The sequence below is a fragment of the Dendropsophus ebraccatus genome, chromosome 3 (genome assembly GCF_027789765.1).
Source record: "Dendropsophus ebraccatus isolate aDenEbr1 chromosome 3, aDenEbr1.pat, whole genome shotgun sequence".
Classification (NCBI taxonomy): Eukaryota; Metazoa; Chordata; class Amphibia; order Anura; family Hylidae; genus Dendropsophus; species Dendropsophus ebraccatus.
In genome coordinates, this window is record NC_091456.1 from 28,526,099 (window position 1) to 28,544,390 (window position 18,292).

The window sequence follows — 18,292 nt, forward strand, 5'->3', positions numbered from 1 at the left end:
AGCTTGCTTCCAGATTGGTAGTTAATGGCTGCATATCTTCATCTTCTTGTGTAAACAGGAGATGTGCGACCGATAGCAAAAGGGAACCTGACAGCATGGATAGGCATATATCTGTGCTGCAAGTTTACAAATGCCATCACAATGGCAGTGAATACTTACCTTCAGTGCTGCTGTGATCTGCAATCTTCACCTTTTTCCTGACAGGACCCTTACATGCTTAAGGGTCTCTAACATGGGCTGATTATTGGCCAGCAGCATTGCTAGAAATGCTCCTGCATCCTATAAAAGAGCAGTGTAAAAGTGACAGCGATCAACCAAGCTGCTGATCGGTTCCTTAGAGCAGCCTTCAAAATTTATCATTTTTTGTCACACATCATCCTGTGTAAACAGGGTAATGTATGCCCGATAATGAATGAAAGGAAACTGACAGCACAGAAATATATATATATATATATATATATATATATATATATATATATATATATATATATATATAATGTATGTATATATATATCCGGGCTGTCAGTTTCAAGATCACAAGTTGCAGTTCATACTTACCATCTGCACTGCTTGTGATTTTTTTCAGTGAAGGACTTCGGTGTTTATGCAAACATGAAAGTTGGCTCAGTGTTAGAAAGATGATCCCTTTACGAACCATCTTTAATTTGTCAATGAGGGAACGGTCATTAGTTTACATTCTGCTTGTTTGTCTTATGCAAAGGCTTGAGGTTAGCAGAACAGCTGGCCCGCAGAGAGGATGAAGCAAAAATCAGACATCGCCTTGGACTTTCGCTTTGGGCGAGTGGGAACTTGGAAGAAGCTCAACACCAGGTCAGTGTGTATATCAGTCATGAAGTCATACATACACTAGGGAGATGTGGATATGATTACCCTGTGTGGTGTAGACACATGCTTGAAAGAAAATGTTATTCCATGCGGAAAAACTAAAACAATAGTAATCGTATAACCTTATAATACTTTTAATCTAGAAGCACCATAGGCAAAATAATAAAATATATAAATAAATTTTGTAAAAAGCTTATCATTATTCATTACAAAGCTTTCAAGTTTCTCAAGTCTCCCCCCCCCCTCCCTTTTTGTCCATCCATCTAATAAAGTTTTAAAGTTTTCTTATAGAGGAACACCAGAGACTATTTCTGATGGGTAGATGCAAAATGATTTTACTATACAATATTATTTTTTTTTTATATGTTGCTTATTAGTGATTAGGATTTAAAGGGGTTATCTGGGCATATACAATTTTTCATATTTTTGAGGTGCTACAAAAGGAAACAAAAAGGCAAACTCACCTACCTGGGTTCCTCAGCACCTGTTATAGATCGATCTTAATTCCTCTGTCCCGGGCCCTGGTGAGTAGACATGAGGGTGGAGCCACAGCGGCATGTAGTCACGCTGCCTCCGCCCTCTTCTCAGCCAGTCATGCTTGATTGGCAGCCTGAACCCTGGGCTATGTGTTAAGTTCACAATGATCAAGCTGCCAAACAAATGTGAATGACTGGGAAGAGGGTAATGTCAGAGTGACTACATGCCACCATGGAACTGCCCCCATGCCTTGTTACAAGGTGCCAGGACTAAAGATTAAAGATCAAAATATTTAAATTGCCACCCCGCCAGGCGCCAGAGTCTGCTGGGCACAGGGTTGAAGAGCTGTTCTCAACAGCTATGTTCTCGACACTCCCTCAGGGAGGTGACCGGTTCCCTTTAAGGTGGGAAAGTGATGCACATGGCTGAATGGCCGTGTTGAGAAGGGTGACAAGAAAGGGACTGGAGAGCTCTGATGGAAGCTTATCTCTTCAAGAAAAAAAGGGTTGGGCTGGTCTGGAGAGCCCCATACACCTCATACTGGTGCGAGCAGCAAGTAGGTCCAACAAAAGTATAAAGTATATGAGGTCCTTTAGATGCAGCTCAGGTCGGTAGTAATAGGAAGAAGACAAGAAATAGAAATAAGAGTGAGAAGAAAGTGACTGGATGATGTCATACTGAGAACCAAGGGGAACTCCGGTAGGTGAGTATGTTTCTTGTATAGTGCACTCAGCAAAATATGAGAAGTTGTATATGTCCAAATATAAATAATACAGAATAAATACAGCTAATAGTATCATGGATAGAAAAAGTTAACTTTATCCACCGACATGGTGGTCCCTTAAAAAGGAAATGTGAACCAACACAAAAGATTAGGATTCAGCTCCCAACGCTCAGACAGGGAGGGGAAGCGAGCACAGAATGCACAGAAGAGCATTTCACTGTTTCCAGGGTAGGGTGAGTATGCTGAGATAATAAAAAACCTTGAGGGTTTTTTCTTTATAATTTTTTTTATTATAAGTGTATTATACTAATAAATTATTTTGGGCACAAGACTCATTTAATTTAACTGGAACACCTCTTTAAAGAAAAAAAAATAGCACCTATCCTATACCTGGCAAATTGTTTCCAATTGTATATCGCGTTTTAAGGATCCATAGGATGGAGAGGCACATATATTTGTACAGTTTTTTCTCACTCTATGAAGCCATTTCAAGCAATCCTTTACCTAAATAATGGAATAATTAGTCTATTAAATCATTTTTAGGCTTCCAAACTAAACACTCTGCGCATCCGAGCCCCGCGCCGTGTTTATTGTTCTTGTACACAGCTGTGCATTTTCTTCAGTTACAATTTGAGATCCTTAACCTATTAAATCTCACTCAGCAATAAAACATTAAAGATACAACAATAAATAAAACATTCCATTCATATTAAGCCAGTGGATCAAATTATGGAGATATGTACCCGGCATATATGAACATGCTGATGGGTGCACAAATATAGTAAGGAAGAGTCCAAGTAGTAAGCACAGGGAAGAAGGGACTATAGTGGACTTTTAATAAATCGATATTAAATTAAATTATTATTATCGAATCGATAATAGATCAGTGTTATTTTTCAGGCAATTCTCTATTGGAAGAAGTATGCAAATTTTCTCTCATTCCAGAAGGTAAAGCAAGCAAAAAGCTCTTTCTCAGTACAGATGCAATTACTACCCACCTGAGCTGCATCTAAAGAACCTCATACACTTTATACTTTTGTTGGCCGTACTTGCCGTTCACACCAGTAGGAGGTGTATGGGATTATCCTTACCTGCCCAACCCCTTTGTTCTTGGAGAGATAAGCCACCATCAGAGCTCTCTGGCTGCGGCTTAACCCTCCCTTTCTTTAGAGAACATGGGATCTCTCGAATGTGCTGAATGTTCTTGTGTATGGGGAGGACGGGAGAGATAAGTGGCGGCTGAAAAATCATTAGGCTGTCAGTTATTGAAGGTAAAACAATCACTGATCTCGGGGAGACCAGCAAAAGAAAAAAACTGATAGTTCACTTGTTAAAGCGCTCAACACAGTAAAAAGCTAGGTACATTGCCCCCTGGTAAATTCAAATTCGAAAGGAGTCTACTGAGCCTAATTTACGAGTCTCAAAACACGGGAAAAGATGGATATCCCTCAAGGGAAGGAAAACCAAGAAAAGGGGCGAGGAGACCACCAAAATCTCCATAATAGGTGTCTCTTTAAGTCAATATCATACTCAGTTATGAGTCTAAGGATAACTGAGACTTGTAACTGTGTTGGATGTTGAGGGCCACCTATCATGATGCTTTTGATGGTCTCCTTATAGGAGCCACCCCTTTGCTTGGTTTTCCTTCCCTGGAGGGATATCTGCTTTTCCTGTGCTTTGACACTTGTAAATGAGGCTCTGCGGACATCTTTGCAGTTATTGAAGGTGTATGGCCACCTTAACACATCTGTCTAGCCCACCAAAACCCTGCTCTGTACTAATGTGGGGAGGTCAGGAACCCTGAAACAGCTTTCTACAAATGAATGAGACTTCCATTGTAGAGGACTCTGGATTGGTTAGTATGAGTGTTTTCTTCCTACTGGATGGGGGCAAATTTACAGACTGGATTTTGCAGGAAACACACTTAGACATGAGAAAAACATACAAGCTCCATGCCGATATTTCCATTGGTCAAACTGAAAACAACTAAAGATGATCGAACAGCGCTGATGTTTAGGTTCATACAAACTTGAACCATCGGCATTTGACTCCTGCAGTCTTCCCTTTCCGTGGAGAAGATGGAGACAGCCCGAGTCTTGCCTGGAAAACAGGAATACAGCCTATAGCCCAGGCTGTATTCCTGTTTTCCAGGTGGGACTCGGGCTGTCTCCACCTTCCCCACGGAACGGGAAGGCAGCAGGAGTCAAATCAGCGCTGTTCGTTAGTCTCTAAAAACAACACCCTGTGCTGCAAGGCAACTGTGCTAACTAGAGATGAGCGAACCTATAGCATGCTTGAGCTAATTTAAACTTGAACGCTCTGCATTTGATTACTGGTGGCTGAAGAAGTTGGAAGCTGCTTGGAAAACATGGATTTGGCCATAGGTAATCCAATGCAGAGAGTTCAGACGAATCTGAGCATGTTCAAAGTTTTCTAGTGCTAACCACTGAACTATTGTGCTACCAACTACAGTGAGGGATATTCATTAATGGAGAACTGTGGCCCCTTCAGTTAGCTAACAGGCAGAGGATGTTAAAGCAAATGTACAGTACCACTAGGTACATCGCTTTGTGTTTTTTACATGAATAGACCAGCACTGGAGTGGGGATGCCGGTGCCTCGGTCCTCTTTTTCTGTGTCGGTGCCTGGTTCCTGTGCACGGGTCGGTCTATTCTCGAGCACTGGCCGACATGAAGCACTGGGGGCAGGCCCCCAGCATAATGAAACCCCCTCCCTTCTTTGACGTGGCTCTATTAGAATCAATGGAGCTGCGTCACAGAGGGGAAGGGAGATTGTTACAATGGCGGATGGGACCATCCCCAGTGCTTCATGCTGGGCCGGTGCTCGGGAATAGACCAGAGCCGTGTGCAGGAACAAAATGGCGGTTCAAAAAGATGACTGCTCCACCGCCATCCCCGTGCCGCTACCGGTCTGTTTGTGTAAAAACACAAAGCAGTAGTAGTACATTCACTTTAAGGATGGACCTTCACTGTTATAGTCACAGAAACCTGCTTTGTTTCAATTTTTATGTTATTCCTTCAGAAAACAAAAACATAGCAACCATAAAATGAAAAAGTTTCCTGTTTCTTTGAACCCTGCTCAAATTCTCCGCTGAACCTGTTTATGGAAAAAAAAAAAAGAAAGGCCTAAAAATAGAGGCTAGATTTCTTTGAACATACTTACATTCTCCTGCATTTGGCTCAAGTTTCAGAAATGTAGCATAATCAATAGACATAAAATGAAAACATACCGCGCACTGTAAATAAATACACCGCATCGTCTGCTCTCTCTTTCTTCATAATTCTAGTTTAATTACAACGGTATGAAATGACCGAAATAACATCAGTCCCCTCAGGAAGCTTACATTTCAAGACAGGTTGTCAGATAGTTAATGAGTAAAGTGTTCTCTCTGGTTTCAGCTTTACAGAGCTTCAGCGTTATTTGAAACAATCCGACGGGAGGCGCAGCTCAGCACGGATTACAAGCTCTCCCTCTTTGATCTGCAGACGTCATCGTACCAGGCTCTGCAGCGGGTGCTCATCAGTCTCGGTAAGAAACACTGCAGTCCTTGGTCATAGACATGCTGTCATAGCACCTACCGGGGACCTATCATACACAAATAACCCACTCGTGTCTTGACATCATCACATGAAGATTTATCTTCTATAGAGATTAAAAACAACAAAAGGAAATATAAATGACTAATATTCAACTGGACCAATCCCTGACCTAAGCATATTGTATTATTTCTTATGATTACAGTGTGATTATTTCTTATAATTTATCGTACATTATTCCTTAGAGATGATCAAACACCTTGGGGGGTATTTATACAATTACGCCAGTTTTATATTAGGCCCCCGACCCCCTTTTCCCCTGGCGTGCGCCTCTTAGTGAATCCAGCTGGGGGCCCAAATCTGCGTCCGGCGTACCAAATTTACACCTGCTTCCAGCGAGCAGAAGTAAAACATAATAAATGAGGCGTGGAAAAAGGCCACGCCTCCTTCCCGCTTTGTCACCCCCCCCCCAAGCTCCTCCAGCCTGCCCATCAAGCGAGTGGGGCATACGGGTGGTTAAGCCAGGGAGAAGGGGCGAATCTGCACCTTCTTCCTGGCATACGCCTTGGGTGGACGCTTTGTAAATGTCCCCCCAAGAGATGAGCAGATGAGCTCAATTCAGAGATTCAAGTATTTAACCAGTTGCCCAAGCTCAGCAAAGTAGAGAAGGGGACCTGGTTAATATGAAAGTGACAGTCTGGCCCCCAGAGGGTCAAGTTAATGCCCTGGGGGCCGGTCTGTGCTCTGATGGCGGGGAGGAGGGCGGGGAAATTATACTTACCGCTCCGGTATTTCCTCTATTTTCTCTATTGCCACTTAGCCAATCAGCAGCTAAGGCAGTCCTGCTCAGCTGCTGATTGGCTGAGCTGCAATAGTAAAGACAGTAGGAAGACCACTCCAATGGGTATATTTTCCAGACTTCACCCTCCCCCCTTACGTGGTTTAAAGTGTACCTGTCACAATCGCACCTTTCCGAATCAGAGGAGAGATCCTTTGCTAATCTGGAAGGTCGGGTCTCCATGGATACGGAGATGCAATCAGATGATAATGCATTTTTGGCTGATTGTGTCCCCGTGACAACTTTCCGGATTAGCAGAGGATGTCCTTACTGATCCGGAAGGTCCACGTACACTTTATTAAGGCTGTGGAAATGCATTATGCTCGGCAGCCTTTAAACAATTTTTTTGTACATGAGCATCTAAGCAGCATACAGTACTCTCAAGTAGCCCGATATTCTAGCGAATACTATACTCGATAGAGCGTGCTTGCTGATCCCTATTTCTTATCATTTACATATTAATATTATTTGTAGTAGTAGTAGTATCCCTTATGATTTGCAGTAAAAGTTCTAACAGCTGAACCCTGGATTATAATAGTCATAGTCAAGATATAAAAATGTACCCTTAAGAGAAAGTTCAGTCAACGTGATCTTCAGACTTGTTATAAAGATCACAAAGGTGGTGTATATTGACTTTCGTTTCTGGTTAAAAAGCAAGTCACGGCCATGCACCTAAATGACGGGCAATCCGCCAGGGTGACCTTTTTCCATCATGGCCGCCACTAATGTACAGAGAAGGAAAGAAATGTGTAAATACTGTGATTTTTGAGCCCCCAATGTTGGTGGACCTTTATAAAACAATATTCATGATGACTTGTTTGTAGAAGCGATTACTCTAAGGGTATGTTCACACTGAGGAATCCGTGCGGATCACCTGCCACGTATTCTGCAGCTCGCCCCTGCTCACGGCTGAGGACGTCTCCACCCGTGCCATAGACTCCATTCTATGTACGGGAGGATTCCGCCGTCCGTCCAAAGAATGAAGCGGTTATACATTTAGGCTATGTTCACACTACGTAAAACTACGGCCGTAGTTCTCGCCGCAGAACTACGGCCATAGTTTTCAGGGGTGGAACATAGCCTTATTTTGAATGGGATCCCAGCCTGAGCGTACACACATCGTATGCGCTCCAGCCAGGATCCCATGCTGCGCCGGAAAAAACTGACATGTCAGTTTTTTGCGGCCGGAATTCAGTGAATTCCGGCGGCAGAAAGACCTGTCAGTTCACACAGTGAAGCGAGCGGCTCCGGTCACTTGCTTCACTGTGTGCTATGGGAAGCTCTGATGTGGGCATGCGCTGATGCGCCCGCATCAGAGCTCCGCGGCCGGAAAGATCACCCGGCCAGTACTTAAGTACTTAAGTTAATCCGGGCTGAGAACGGCCAATCCGTGACCCGGCCGGGGTCACGGAACGGCCCGGGTGTTCACGTAATGTGAACATAGCCTTATATAGGTTTAGGATTCAGCACTGTTTTAACTATTAAATTATTAAAACAGAAACTTTACTTAAAGGGAATCTGTTACCCAGAAATTCATTAGTAAAATACTGACAGTGTTACCTAGACTATAGGGAATGGTTACACATATGGGGAGGAATTTATCATTGTGCGCCCATTCGGTTTGCACATAAATCTGCCCCTTTTTTCCCTGGTGTATATGCTCCCACTCGCCTAATGGCATAAATCATGGAAAAAATGGACACCATAGCGGCAGGAGAAGGTCCGACTGGATTTACTAGAAGACATGTGACTCTATGAATCCGATGGATCTTTGTTTAAGACCGGCTTATGGGTACGCCATGGGGCATATTCAGACGATTATCGCTCCGAGTAATAGAGACAATTATCAGCAGATGAAACGATCATCAGCTGATCAATTGTTTAGGTTTGGACCTAAAATCATTGGGTGCAGACATGTAATAGCAATGCTGACGATTGCCCAAACACCTGATACCTTACCTCTCCCCGCTCCCGGACTTCTCTCCTGTGCTCCACAGCTTCCCGGTTCCGGCAGCTGCAACGTCTGAGCGTCCTTTCCAGTTTCGGACTATAATAGGTCCTTTTCGGGCGGCAGCCTAGGGCCCTGAGCTCCTGGGAGGCCCATGGCCACTCACAATGATTTATACTTTCAGTGGTGTACTGTCTCCGGGCTACAGTTCTGCCATGATTTGCAAAAAATCGCTGCTTTTTTACCACAATTTTGCACAAATCAGGGCATCATGGCATTATCTATCCTCTACTATGAACACCAGGCTACTGCTACCATAGTTACAGAGGGGTGGGTGGGCCCAGGCTTGGTGAACAGCCCGGGGCCTATGGTAAAGTTAATCCGCCCCTGGTCCTTTCAGCTGACAGGCCGATAAGCCAATCATGGGCTGCAGTGGTCCTGGCCTGTGATTTGTTGAGTATCCTGTCAGCTAATAGGCTGCTTGTGCTGCTGCTGGGACCCAGAAGCTGTGGAGCACAGGAGAGAAGACGGGAGCGGGAAGAGGTAAGGTATCATGTGTTTGTCTTTTTGTTTTTATGTTTTTTTTTTATTTGTATAGCGCACACAGATTCCGCAGATGTTTGGGCAAGGGCTGCATGGACATTGCTAACGATGTCCATACAGCCCTTACTGCCTAATTATCAGGCCGTCTAATAGGTCCAGTAAACGAGCGCCGTTCTAGCCGATCGGTGCTCGTTTACTGAAATGATCAGATTTAATAGGACCCAAACTCTTGCAATATTGGCTACTGATCAGAAAAAAAAATCTCAAATACATCCACATAATTTCATATCTGTATTCAGTTCTATCACAGAAATAGCGTTTAAGAAGTTCAATATATAAATGAACCCACTGAATGCCTTTCTGAATAGGATGGTATCGGAAAAGTGTAATGTGTGTCTATGGGTTTTTTTTCTGCTGATAAATCTCATCCCTACTTTGCCTGAGAATCAGAATGCATTTATTAATGAAATCCTTCATCATAAGCCATTAGGAGAGATGTGCTAATGGAAAAGCATCGCCAGCCATCACAACTAGGTGACACATTAAAGGTGTAGGTGGTAAACATTTCACAGGAAAACTTTACGGCTTTCCGCCGAGACTGAGTGTAATAAAGATTGTGCCGAGGGATCTCAGAGTAAGGAGTAAGAGGCTGTAAACGTGTTATACCTATCAAAATACTTAAAAAATGTGTTATATATATATATATATATATATATATATATATATATATATATATATATATATATTATTTTTTATTTTATTTTATTTTTTATTATAGGACATCATGATGAGGCTTTAGCAGTTGCGGAAAGAGGAAGGACGCGAGCTTTTGCAGACCTGCTTGTTGAACGCCAAACTGGGCAGCAAGACTCAGATCCTTACACACCTGTGACAATAGACCAAATCCTGGAGACTGTAAATAGCCAAAGAGGCCTGGTGCTCTACTACTCATTGGCTGCAGGCTATCTTTACAGCTGGTTGCTTGCTCCTGGATCCGGTAAGTCTGACGTTATTTTATATTTGTTTATAATGAAAAAAAGTATGAATCTGAAATCTATACTTTTTTTGTTTTGTATGTACAATGACAGCATACAGCATTGTTCAGTGCAGGGAACGTTGTGACATCCTTCTCTGTTGATTTCTGTATGTCAGAAACACTAGAGCCAATATTATAGGGAATCAATTAAAGAGGACCTGTGACCAGTTTTACCTATATCTAAGAGGGTCATAACTTTCTTGGGATTTTGGGTTCAGTTTTAAACTCATAAAATTTGCATCTCCCGAGACACAGATTTATGCTCCTGGAGAATCCAATTGACACCCTCAGAGTCACAGTTCTTTTCGAAACAAAGTTACCACCCAGTTGGCTATTGGTGAAATGTGCACATTTGCAGTCAAGTAGTAAAATCCTTATATCTTGCAAGTGGGAGGGGTGTAAAAAAGGAATAGCATTGCAGTAATCAGAATAAAAGAAACTACAAACTATATATATATATATATATATATATATATATATATATATATATATATTTTTTTTTTTTTTTTATCAAATTGCCCCTTAAAGGGGCTTTACCATTTGCTAGGATATGCCATCACTTTATGATTGGTGGGAGTCCGTTATCTGTTCCTCCTAGAGATTCTGAGAAGAAAAAGGATGCAACACTATGCAGGATCTTCTTTTAAGGTTTCCCTGCATAGAAGCACTGGCCACCACCCAACTGTGCAGAAAACAACAGCTGGTCCTATGCACTTGAATGGGGTTGCTACAGTTTCCCGCCTAGTGGATGGCTGGGGTGCACAGGAAAAATAGCCAAGTGCTAAACCAAAGCTGTGTTCCCTTCATTCTCAGGATTTTTGAGGGTCTCAGAGGACTCCTGCCAATCCCAAAATGATGACATATCCGAGAGATAAAATATGGGAAACACCCTTTAACCTGTCAGTCTATAATATTAAATAGATAGATAGATAATGTATTTATAATGTCTAATAACACCTGACATCTTATTGCAGGAATACTAAAGTTTCATGAATACTATTTGGGAGACACAACTTTAGAAAGCACCAGTGATTTCACCGAATCTGGAAGCTTAAGTTTTCAGGGATCAAACAGTTCTGTTCTCGAGCAGCACATCGCAAACGTCCGGGAAAGCCTTGGAGTTGACTCTTACTACACAAGGTTTGTTGTTTACTGTGTTTTGTGTATTTTATTTTGATAAATTGTATATGTGTCCAAAAAGGAAAAAAAAAAAGTGAACTGCATCAATTGGCGCCTATGCCACAAGAAAACAATGCTAACCACCCAGCCATTGTCCTACACGTCAATATACTATGTCGCTTGGTGCAGTTATTGAACATTTTACTTCAAGACTCATTGTGCTATTTGTAATGTTCATCAGACGAGGGCTTAAGATGTGTAAATATAATGCAGAGCCACCAGTTAGGTACAGCTCTTCTTTCTTTCATATACATATGACATACATATATATATATATATATATATATATATATATATATATATATATATATATATATATGTATATATATATACCATTTCCATATTTGTGCTGTTTTCTGGCTGTTTGTTGGGAAAAGCCCTTATATAATAATGCTGTTTGTGCCCAGCCATAGCCATCTATGTTAATAACTCAGCATATAGTCATCCTGGCAGTTGATGTTCCTGTTTAATGACTAATGTTCTCTATAGTTTGCACACAATAGTCTAATCTCAGAGGGACTGTAGGGAATGCGGCAAAAAGTCTCTTATCAACTTGTACAGGAATATACAACCTATTATGAACATGGCAGCAAATAAATCTGAAGTGTCTTCTTATTTCTATAATGGAGCTGTTTTCTTGCAAACACTGTAGACTCTTATAACAAGGAAAAAAATTGTAGCAGACAATCTTAACTTGAATACCCTGACAGATATAGATATTGACGTATATAGAATATGCATAATATGGGAGGTACCATATTTTGCTATGAACATTTAATACATGGGCTTTCCTTAAAGGGGGATTTCAATTAAAACTTACTTACCTATCCACAGGATGGGAAACAAGTCAGAGATTGCGGTGGGTCTGACCGTCATGCCCACTGGTGATCTCCAGGTTGGCCTCCGGCTCCTTTATTTTGAGTAGAACCGCGGGTTGTTACGTGACCTATGGCTCTATTCATTCTCTATGGAGCTGCCAGAAAGTGACAAGTGCTGTACACGACTTCCTTCGTTGGCTCCATAGAGAATTAATAGAGCCAAGGGTAATGTGACAACACGCGGCTCTATTCAAAACAAAGTAACCAGAGGGGCGATCTGGAGATTGCCGGTGGCACGGAGGTCGGACCACTTGCACAATCTCTTAACTATCCTGTGGATAGAGAACAAGTAAGTATTATATGAGAAAAACTTTTTATTAGAAAGTACAGGGCACAGGTGCAAAAGGAATTCTTGCTCTGGATGACCTTGTGAGTCCTCGATGTCAATGTTTTCAATCTACTCGCAATGTATTTAATTGCAAGAAGGCAGAATACAATCAGAACATGGACTGAACCACAGAATTGTAGGCTTTAAAGGGGTTTTAAGACTTATAAGTATAAGCTGATGCATTATGTATTAATTTACTATTGGAGAAATATATACTGATCCCCTATGTGCACCTGCTTTGCTTTGGCAACCTATTGCCTGTAGTTCTGTCCACGTTTTAGATTCCACTTAGGTGGTCAAGCATGCTCAGTTCAACAGCAGTCACATGGTTTTCTCCCTGAGTGTTGGCTATCTCTACCATGCATGGAAGCAAGGGGGATTGTGGCAAAGTGTGTGCCAGGTCTAATGTCTGCCATTCAGAGAGGAGACCAGAAAGTGATTAAATTAATGAGGAGAATAAAAAGGACAGTGATGTACTTACTTGTGATGTCATTTATTTGACCTAGAATATTTGTTAAACTACATTATATGTATCTGATTACCAATGATTACCAACCTTTTTTGAACTGCAGCCTAGTTCCCATGTACGGCGCTGGTCTATTACTGAGCACTGGTCGGGGCTGAAGCACTGGATGCGGACCGGTCCGCCTCTAGTGGGAGGAAACCCCTCCCCTCGATTCCACAGCTCCATTGATTCCAATGGAGCCGTGTCACAGAGGGGAGGGGGTTTCCTCCCACTGGGGGCGGACTGGCCTGCATCCAGTGCTTCAGCCCCGACCAGTGCTCGGTATTAAACGGCGCTGTGTGTAGTTAAAAAAAAGGACCGCGGCATCGGATTCCCCGTGCCAGCACCGTTCTATTCATGTGCAACACACAGCAGGAGCTGCATGAAAGACGGTATTCAGAGGTCAGAGGAGATAGCCCGGGATGTAGCTGTTAATTAACTCTTTGTTGTCCTGTTTTGGTGCCTCATCTCCCTCCCCCCTCCCCATAGAAAACCATGAAGACAGGGGGAGAGCTTCAAACTGCTGTTTCATGATAAAAAATGCATTTTTCAGCTAATAAACCCAATTACAAAATTTCTTAAAAACGCCTGTACTATGGATTTCTGCAAAAAAAAAAAAAAAAAAAATCTAAACGACAGTGACACTTTAAGTTGTTCTGGTCTGATAAATAAGTCTACATCTAAGGTCATCTGGACGTTGCACAAAATATGACACAAAATTGAATTATTGCTCATGACCTGTAGCGATGCCAAATAGATATAAGAATATCAGGATTCTGCAATCCATATATCTGAACTTTAAAACCTGCAGAACAGATTTTCTTACTAAAGTCAAAAAGTTTAAACCAATGATATCCGACACTTTCAGTTTTTAGCACCTTAGTACATGTAGAAAGTGTAAAAAAAAAAAAAAAAAAAAAAAAGATCCACTTATGTCATGGCCTGTCCTGGGAAAGTGTATGATGCAAAGTGCAGGCTCATCACAGAGGATATCTCATCTTCCCTCTAATAGTCCTCAGTTCGGCTCATTTTCCAGCCCATAATACCACTGAATGCGGAATGAAGCCGCTCCAAGTCAGCAGCATCGATACAAAGTGCAGGATGAGTCCTTTTAGAATGTAAACAGAAAGGGAATATATTTGGCAGGCAGGCAGCATGCAGGGGAAGTCAGTAAAAACTGCATAATTTGCTGTTTGAGTCTGACAGCCGGTACATCTTCTATGTGAGCGCTACCTCCAGGGGATTTTTTATCAAGGAAAGAGATATCCACGGATCTAAAAGAGACCTCTGACAAAAGCACTTTGCGCACAAGCACCATTATATTTAATGACGCCGGCAATGCACTTCTACCACTATCGTCACACGCTCCTTGCACATTTCAGTAGGATCACAGACGGCTGCTACTTCCTCCGTATTACTATAAGATTTTTTTTTATTGTTTTTTTTTCTTTCTGTTTGCTTCAGAGTAAAAACACTCTGTCATTATAAAGGAGAAGGTTTTGTCATTTACCCAAGCTAGAACATGTGGTGCTTGTCAAAAGACAAGTCCCTGGTACTGCTGATTTACATTTTTATATTGTCAGGACTGCGCCAGATTCACATACAATGTGTCGACTAGATGCCGACTAGATATATATCACAGTCAGCAAGGAGACAGATTGCGAGGGGGTGTCTGGGGTGCAATAACCCACCTTCCAAGATTCTTCTCACAAAGCTGGTACATCTAGCAGAACAAGACATTTAAAAGGCTTCAAGGTTTTTTTTATTTATTTATGAATAAGGATATTTATTTGCAAAATAAAAAAGGACTCACTTTGTAAACAGAAACCTTATTAGGGTGCGTTCACACGTAACAGATCCGTTGCGGATTCCTACCATGTAATCTCTATGAGCAGACAAACTCGCAGCAGGATGGACATCCCGCTGTGAGTTTGTCAGCAGCCCGCCCTGTTAACCCTCCGGCTGCCGGAGCCTACACTTCACACGGTCCCCGCTCCGGCTTGCTTCGGCGCTCCCGGTGTCTTTAAGTCCCGCTCAGCCAATCAGTGAGCTGCAGCGGGGCAGCGCACTGATTGGTCGAGCAGGACGTCCCGGGAACCCCCGAAGCAAGCCCGAGCGGGGACCAGGTGATATATAGGCTCCGCCGACGGGGGGTTAACGGGGCAGGCTGCTGACAAACACGCAGCGGGATGTCCATTCTGCTTCGAGTTTGTCTGCCCATAGGGTGTACAGAGCAGGGATCCACAGTGGGTCCTGCTGTGGATCCGTTATGTGTGAACCCACCCTTAGGGTATGTTCACACTAAGTAAAAGTGGCGGAATTCAGCTGCGGAATCCTACCTGCCTTGGTGTCCCACAGGCACGCAAGCCCTCCCATAGAGACACTGTGGGACACTGAGGCAGGCGGGATTCCACGGCAGAGAGCTCCACCGCTTTTACACAATGTGAACATACCCTTAAAGGGCTATTCCCAAATCAAGAAGCAAGGGCGATAGGATAATAATGAGCTGTGACATCCCCTTTACTGTTTTTAAAACATTTTTTTTTACCTGCGCTGTTTTTATTATATATAATACTACAAGTACATTCATATTCTCCCTATACTAGATACGTTAAAGGGGTTTCCCAAATCATAAAGCAATGGCGTTAGCATAATAATGAGCTGCTGCATCCAGTTTACTGTTTTTTTTACTGTTTGCGCTGTTTTTGGTATAATATTACGTGTACGTTTATATTCTCCAATACCCTATACTACATATGTTAAAGGGGGTTTCCCATCCAATCCAATGATTTCTGGGACACCCATGATTTCTGAGTCATAGTGATATAGCACTGGTTTCCCCTATACAGTAGTACCCCAACCACCTAGCTGTGCAGCAGCCCCATCCCAGAGGTTAAATGATCACCAATCATAAATCGATGTTACTCTTGGCTTATCAACAGCTGCCATGTCATTATGTGTTTGGATTTTAATAGTTTCTGGTTAGTAGCTGTTTGTCATCTCTCTCTGTCAACTTCCAGGGGAGTTTTCTTGTCTCTATAGAAGAATTGGTGAAATAGGAGTTGAAAGTCCTTTCTTAAAGGGGTGCCTTGGACTTGTCCCTATTTTTCCCAATCGCCTGGGAGGGGGTGGGTGTATAGGCCTTTTCTCTGGAGGCCAGACTTAAAACAGGACATAGACAAGCCCACTCAGCCGTTCTGCAGCTGTAACGGGGTCCCGCCTCTATTGCTGAATAGATAGGCGGGTCTAAGGCGTCATGTCCCAAGTCCAGTCTCAAACCAGGAAGTGGGCAAAGAGCGGGGACTGGAGCAGCTGGATGCGGGTGTAAGGGAGGTAAGTGGATGTAATTGTTTTCACACACTTCCTCTCTGGTCGGAGTACCCCTTTAAAAAACATACTTGGTTCTGCTGGCCCAAGCTTATAAAGCAAGACCCCAATGTCATATTATATTTACTATGTCATTGTAAGGATCTAATTAGAACATTGGAGGCCGACTGTTTTCTGGCAGTAAATAATATTTATAAAAACACAGAATAGTTTTGCTATACTTGCAGAATATTTACATTATAAGCGTTCTTACCTATAGAGAATATTGATTAGGATCTTTTATACAGTAATTTCTTTAAAAGAATGTCGACCAATAAATATTTTTTTGAAGTGCAGTCTTTGTATGATCTTCACCATGGTGGCACTTCTGATGTTTTTTTTTTATTTTCAACCACAACGGTTTTTGGCTGTCTAGTTCAGTGAACAGACCTTTGGGCGTTTTAGTTTATGCTTGACCCAGATGTATAAATCTGTGTGAACCAAAAACTGGTATAATTTGCCCATAACAACCAATCACAGGTCAGGTTTCATTTCACTTGGATATCCATCGCACGTTCTACATGGTCGAAAAATGTGGGAATTCCGAATTAGCAGAGGATCTCAGCGCTGATCCGGAAGGTCCAACCGTGAAAGCTACACTTTAAACCACATTGGAGGGGGAGCTGGGGAAAGTATATTTATGATTGTACCAATCAGTGGCTGAGGCAGGACCGTGTGCGCTTATTGGCTAAGCAGCAATATTGAAGACAGATAAAATACCAGAGTTTTAAAGTGTTACTGTCCTTTAATTTTTTATTTTTTTTGCAGAAATCTATAGTACATGAGATTTTAAAAAAACCTTGTAATTGTGTAATTTTTTATCATGAAAAAGCAGTTTAAAGCTCTCCCCCTGTCTTCATTGTTCTCTGTGGATAGGGGAGGGGTGGAGGGAAATGAGGCACCAAAACAGGACAACAAAGAGTTAATTTACAGCTACATCACCAGGCTCTCTCCTCTGACAGTCAGCACTGACCTCTCTGACCTCTGAATACGGCTTTCACACAAGTCCCGCTGTGTAATCCCTGCTCTCTGCTGCCGACTAATCTCCCTCCTCCCCCCTCCCCTCTCCAAAGAACAGGCAGGGGCATGTCTGATGTAAAAGAGATTTGCGGATAATGAGCAGTGAATGAGAAAGAGGGGGGGGGGGGGGGGGGGGGGGCGGGGACCTGGGGAAAGTCTTTTTGATAATGGCATATGTGCCTAATAAACCCAATTACAAAGTTTCTTAAAATCGCCTGGACTATTGATTTCTGCATAAAAAAAAAAGAAAGAAAGGAAGAAACAACAGTGACACTTTAAGTATAATTTTCCTCCTCCCCATCAACAGAGCACAGTGTGACCCCCTAGGTGGCTACCTTAACACACTGGGGGCCAGACTGTCTTTTTCAGACTAACCTGGTACCCTCAGCTCTGCCTAGTAGGGGACACCTGGTCAAATACTTGGATCTCGCATTGTTTTCAGTGCGGCTTGTTATTCAAGTAGAATACTTGAATATTAAAAAATACTCGAGTATTTTGTCACTTGCTTATCTGTATTCATTTTATTATTTTTTTATTTATTTATCTATTTTTTTTCATTCTTGCTCCTATCAGTTTTGTCACATCTTGCATCACTGCTATTTTTTTAAGTGTAACCTACACCAACATAAGAATAAAATGACAACTATACAGCGACCTTCTTTGATTGCTGGCATCTTTCTTTCTTCATATCTATTCTCGGTTGGTAGATACATGGATTTTACAAGCCAGTGCACTCAATATTTCTCTTGATCCTATCTGGAGTTCTGCGAGCTGCCTTCATCTATTCATTCCTGTTTTTTGAAACTTAAAATAAAACCTTTAAATTTAAAAACAATAGAATGTGATTTTTAGGTGAAAGTGGAAATCCATTGTGTGTAGAGGACCATGATAACTTTATTGAGTTCTTAGTTTACCAGGATCGGCCTCTGAGATTTTCATCAGCTATTCATGTATACTTGCACCCTCCTCCCCAGTTGTAGAACTTCCTCTTGGCGACACTATAGCTGACTGTTTTGTCTTATAAATTGTAAGTTGCTTTAAAGGGGTA

General features: G+C 42.2%; 1 protein-coding gene across 4 annotated transcripts in view; it reads left to right on the plus strand.

The window, feature by feature from the left end:
• Positions 1–18,292, plus strand: part of TTC28 (tetratricopeptide repeat domain 28) — a 511,132-nt gene that overhangs the window by 360,051 nt on the left and 132,789 nt on the right. For all 4 annotated transcript variants that reach the window (XM_069961294.1, XM_069961296.1, XM_069961295.1 and 1 more), the window contains 4 exons: positions 722–831; positions 5,466–5,595; positions 9,711–9,929; positions 10,943–11,108. In XM_069961294.1, the coding sequence (XP_069817395.1) occupies positions 722–831; positions 5,466–5,595; positions 9,711–9,929; positions 10,943–11,108 (625 nt within the window). The remainder of the gene's footprint in view (positions 1–721; positions 832–5,465; positions 5,596–9,710; positions 9,930–10,942; positions 11,109–18,292) is intronic.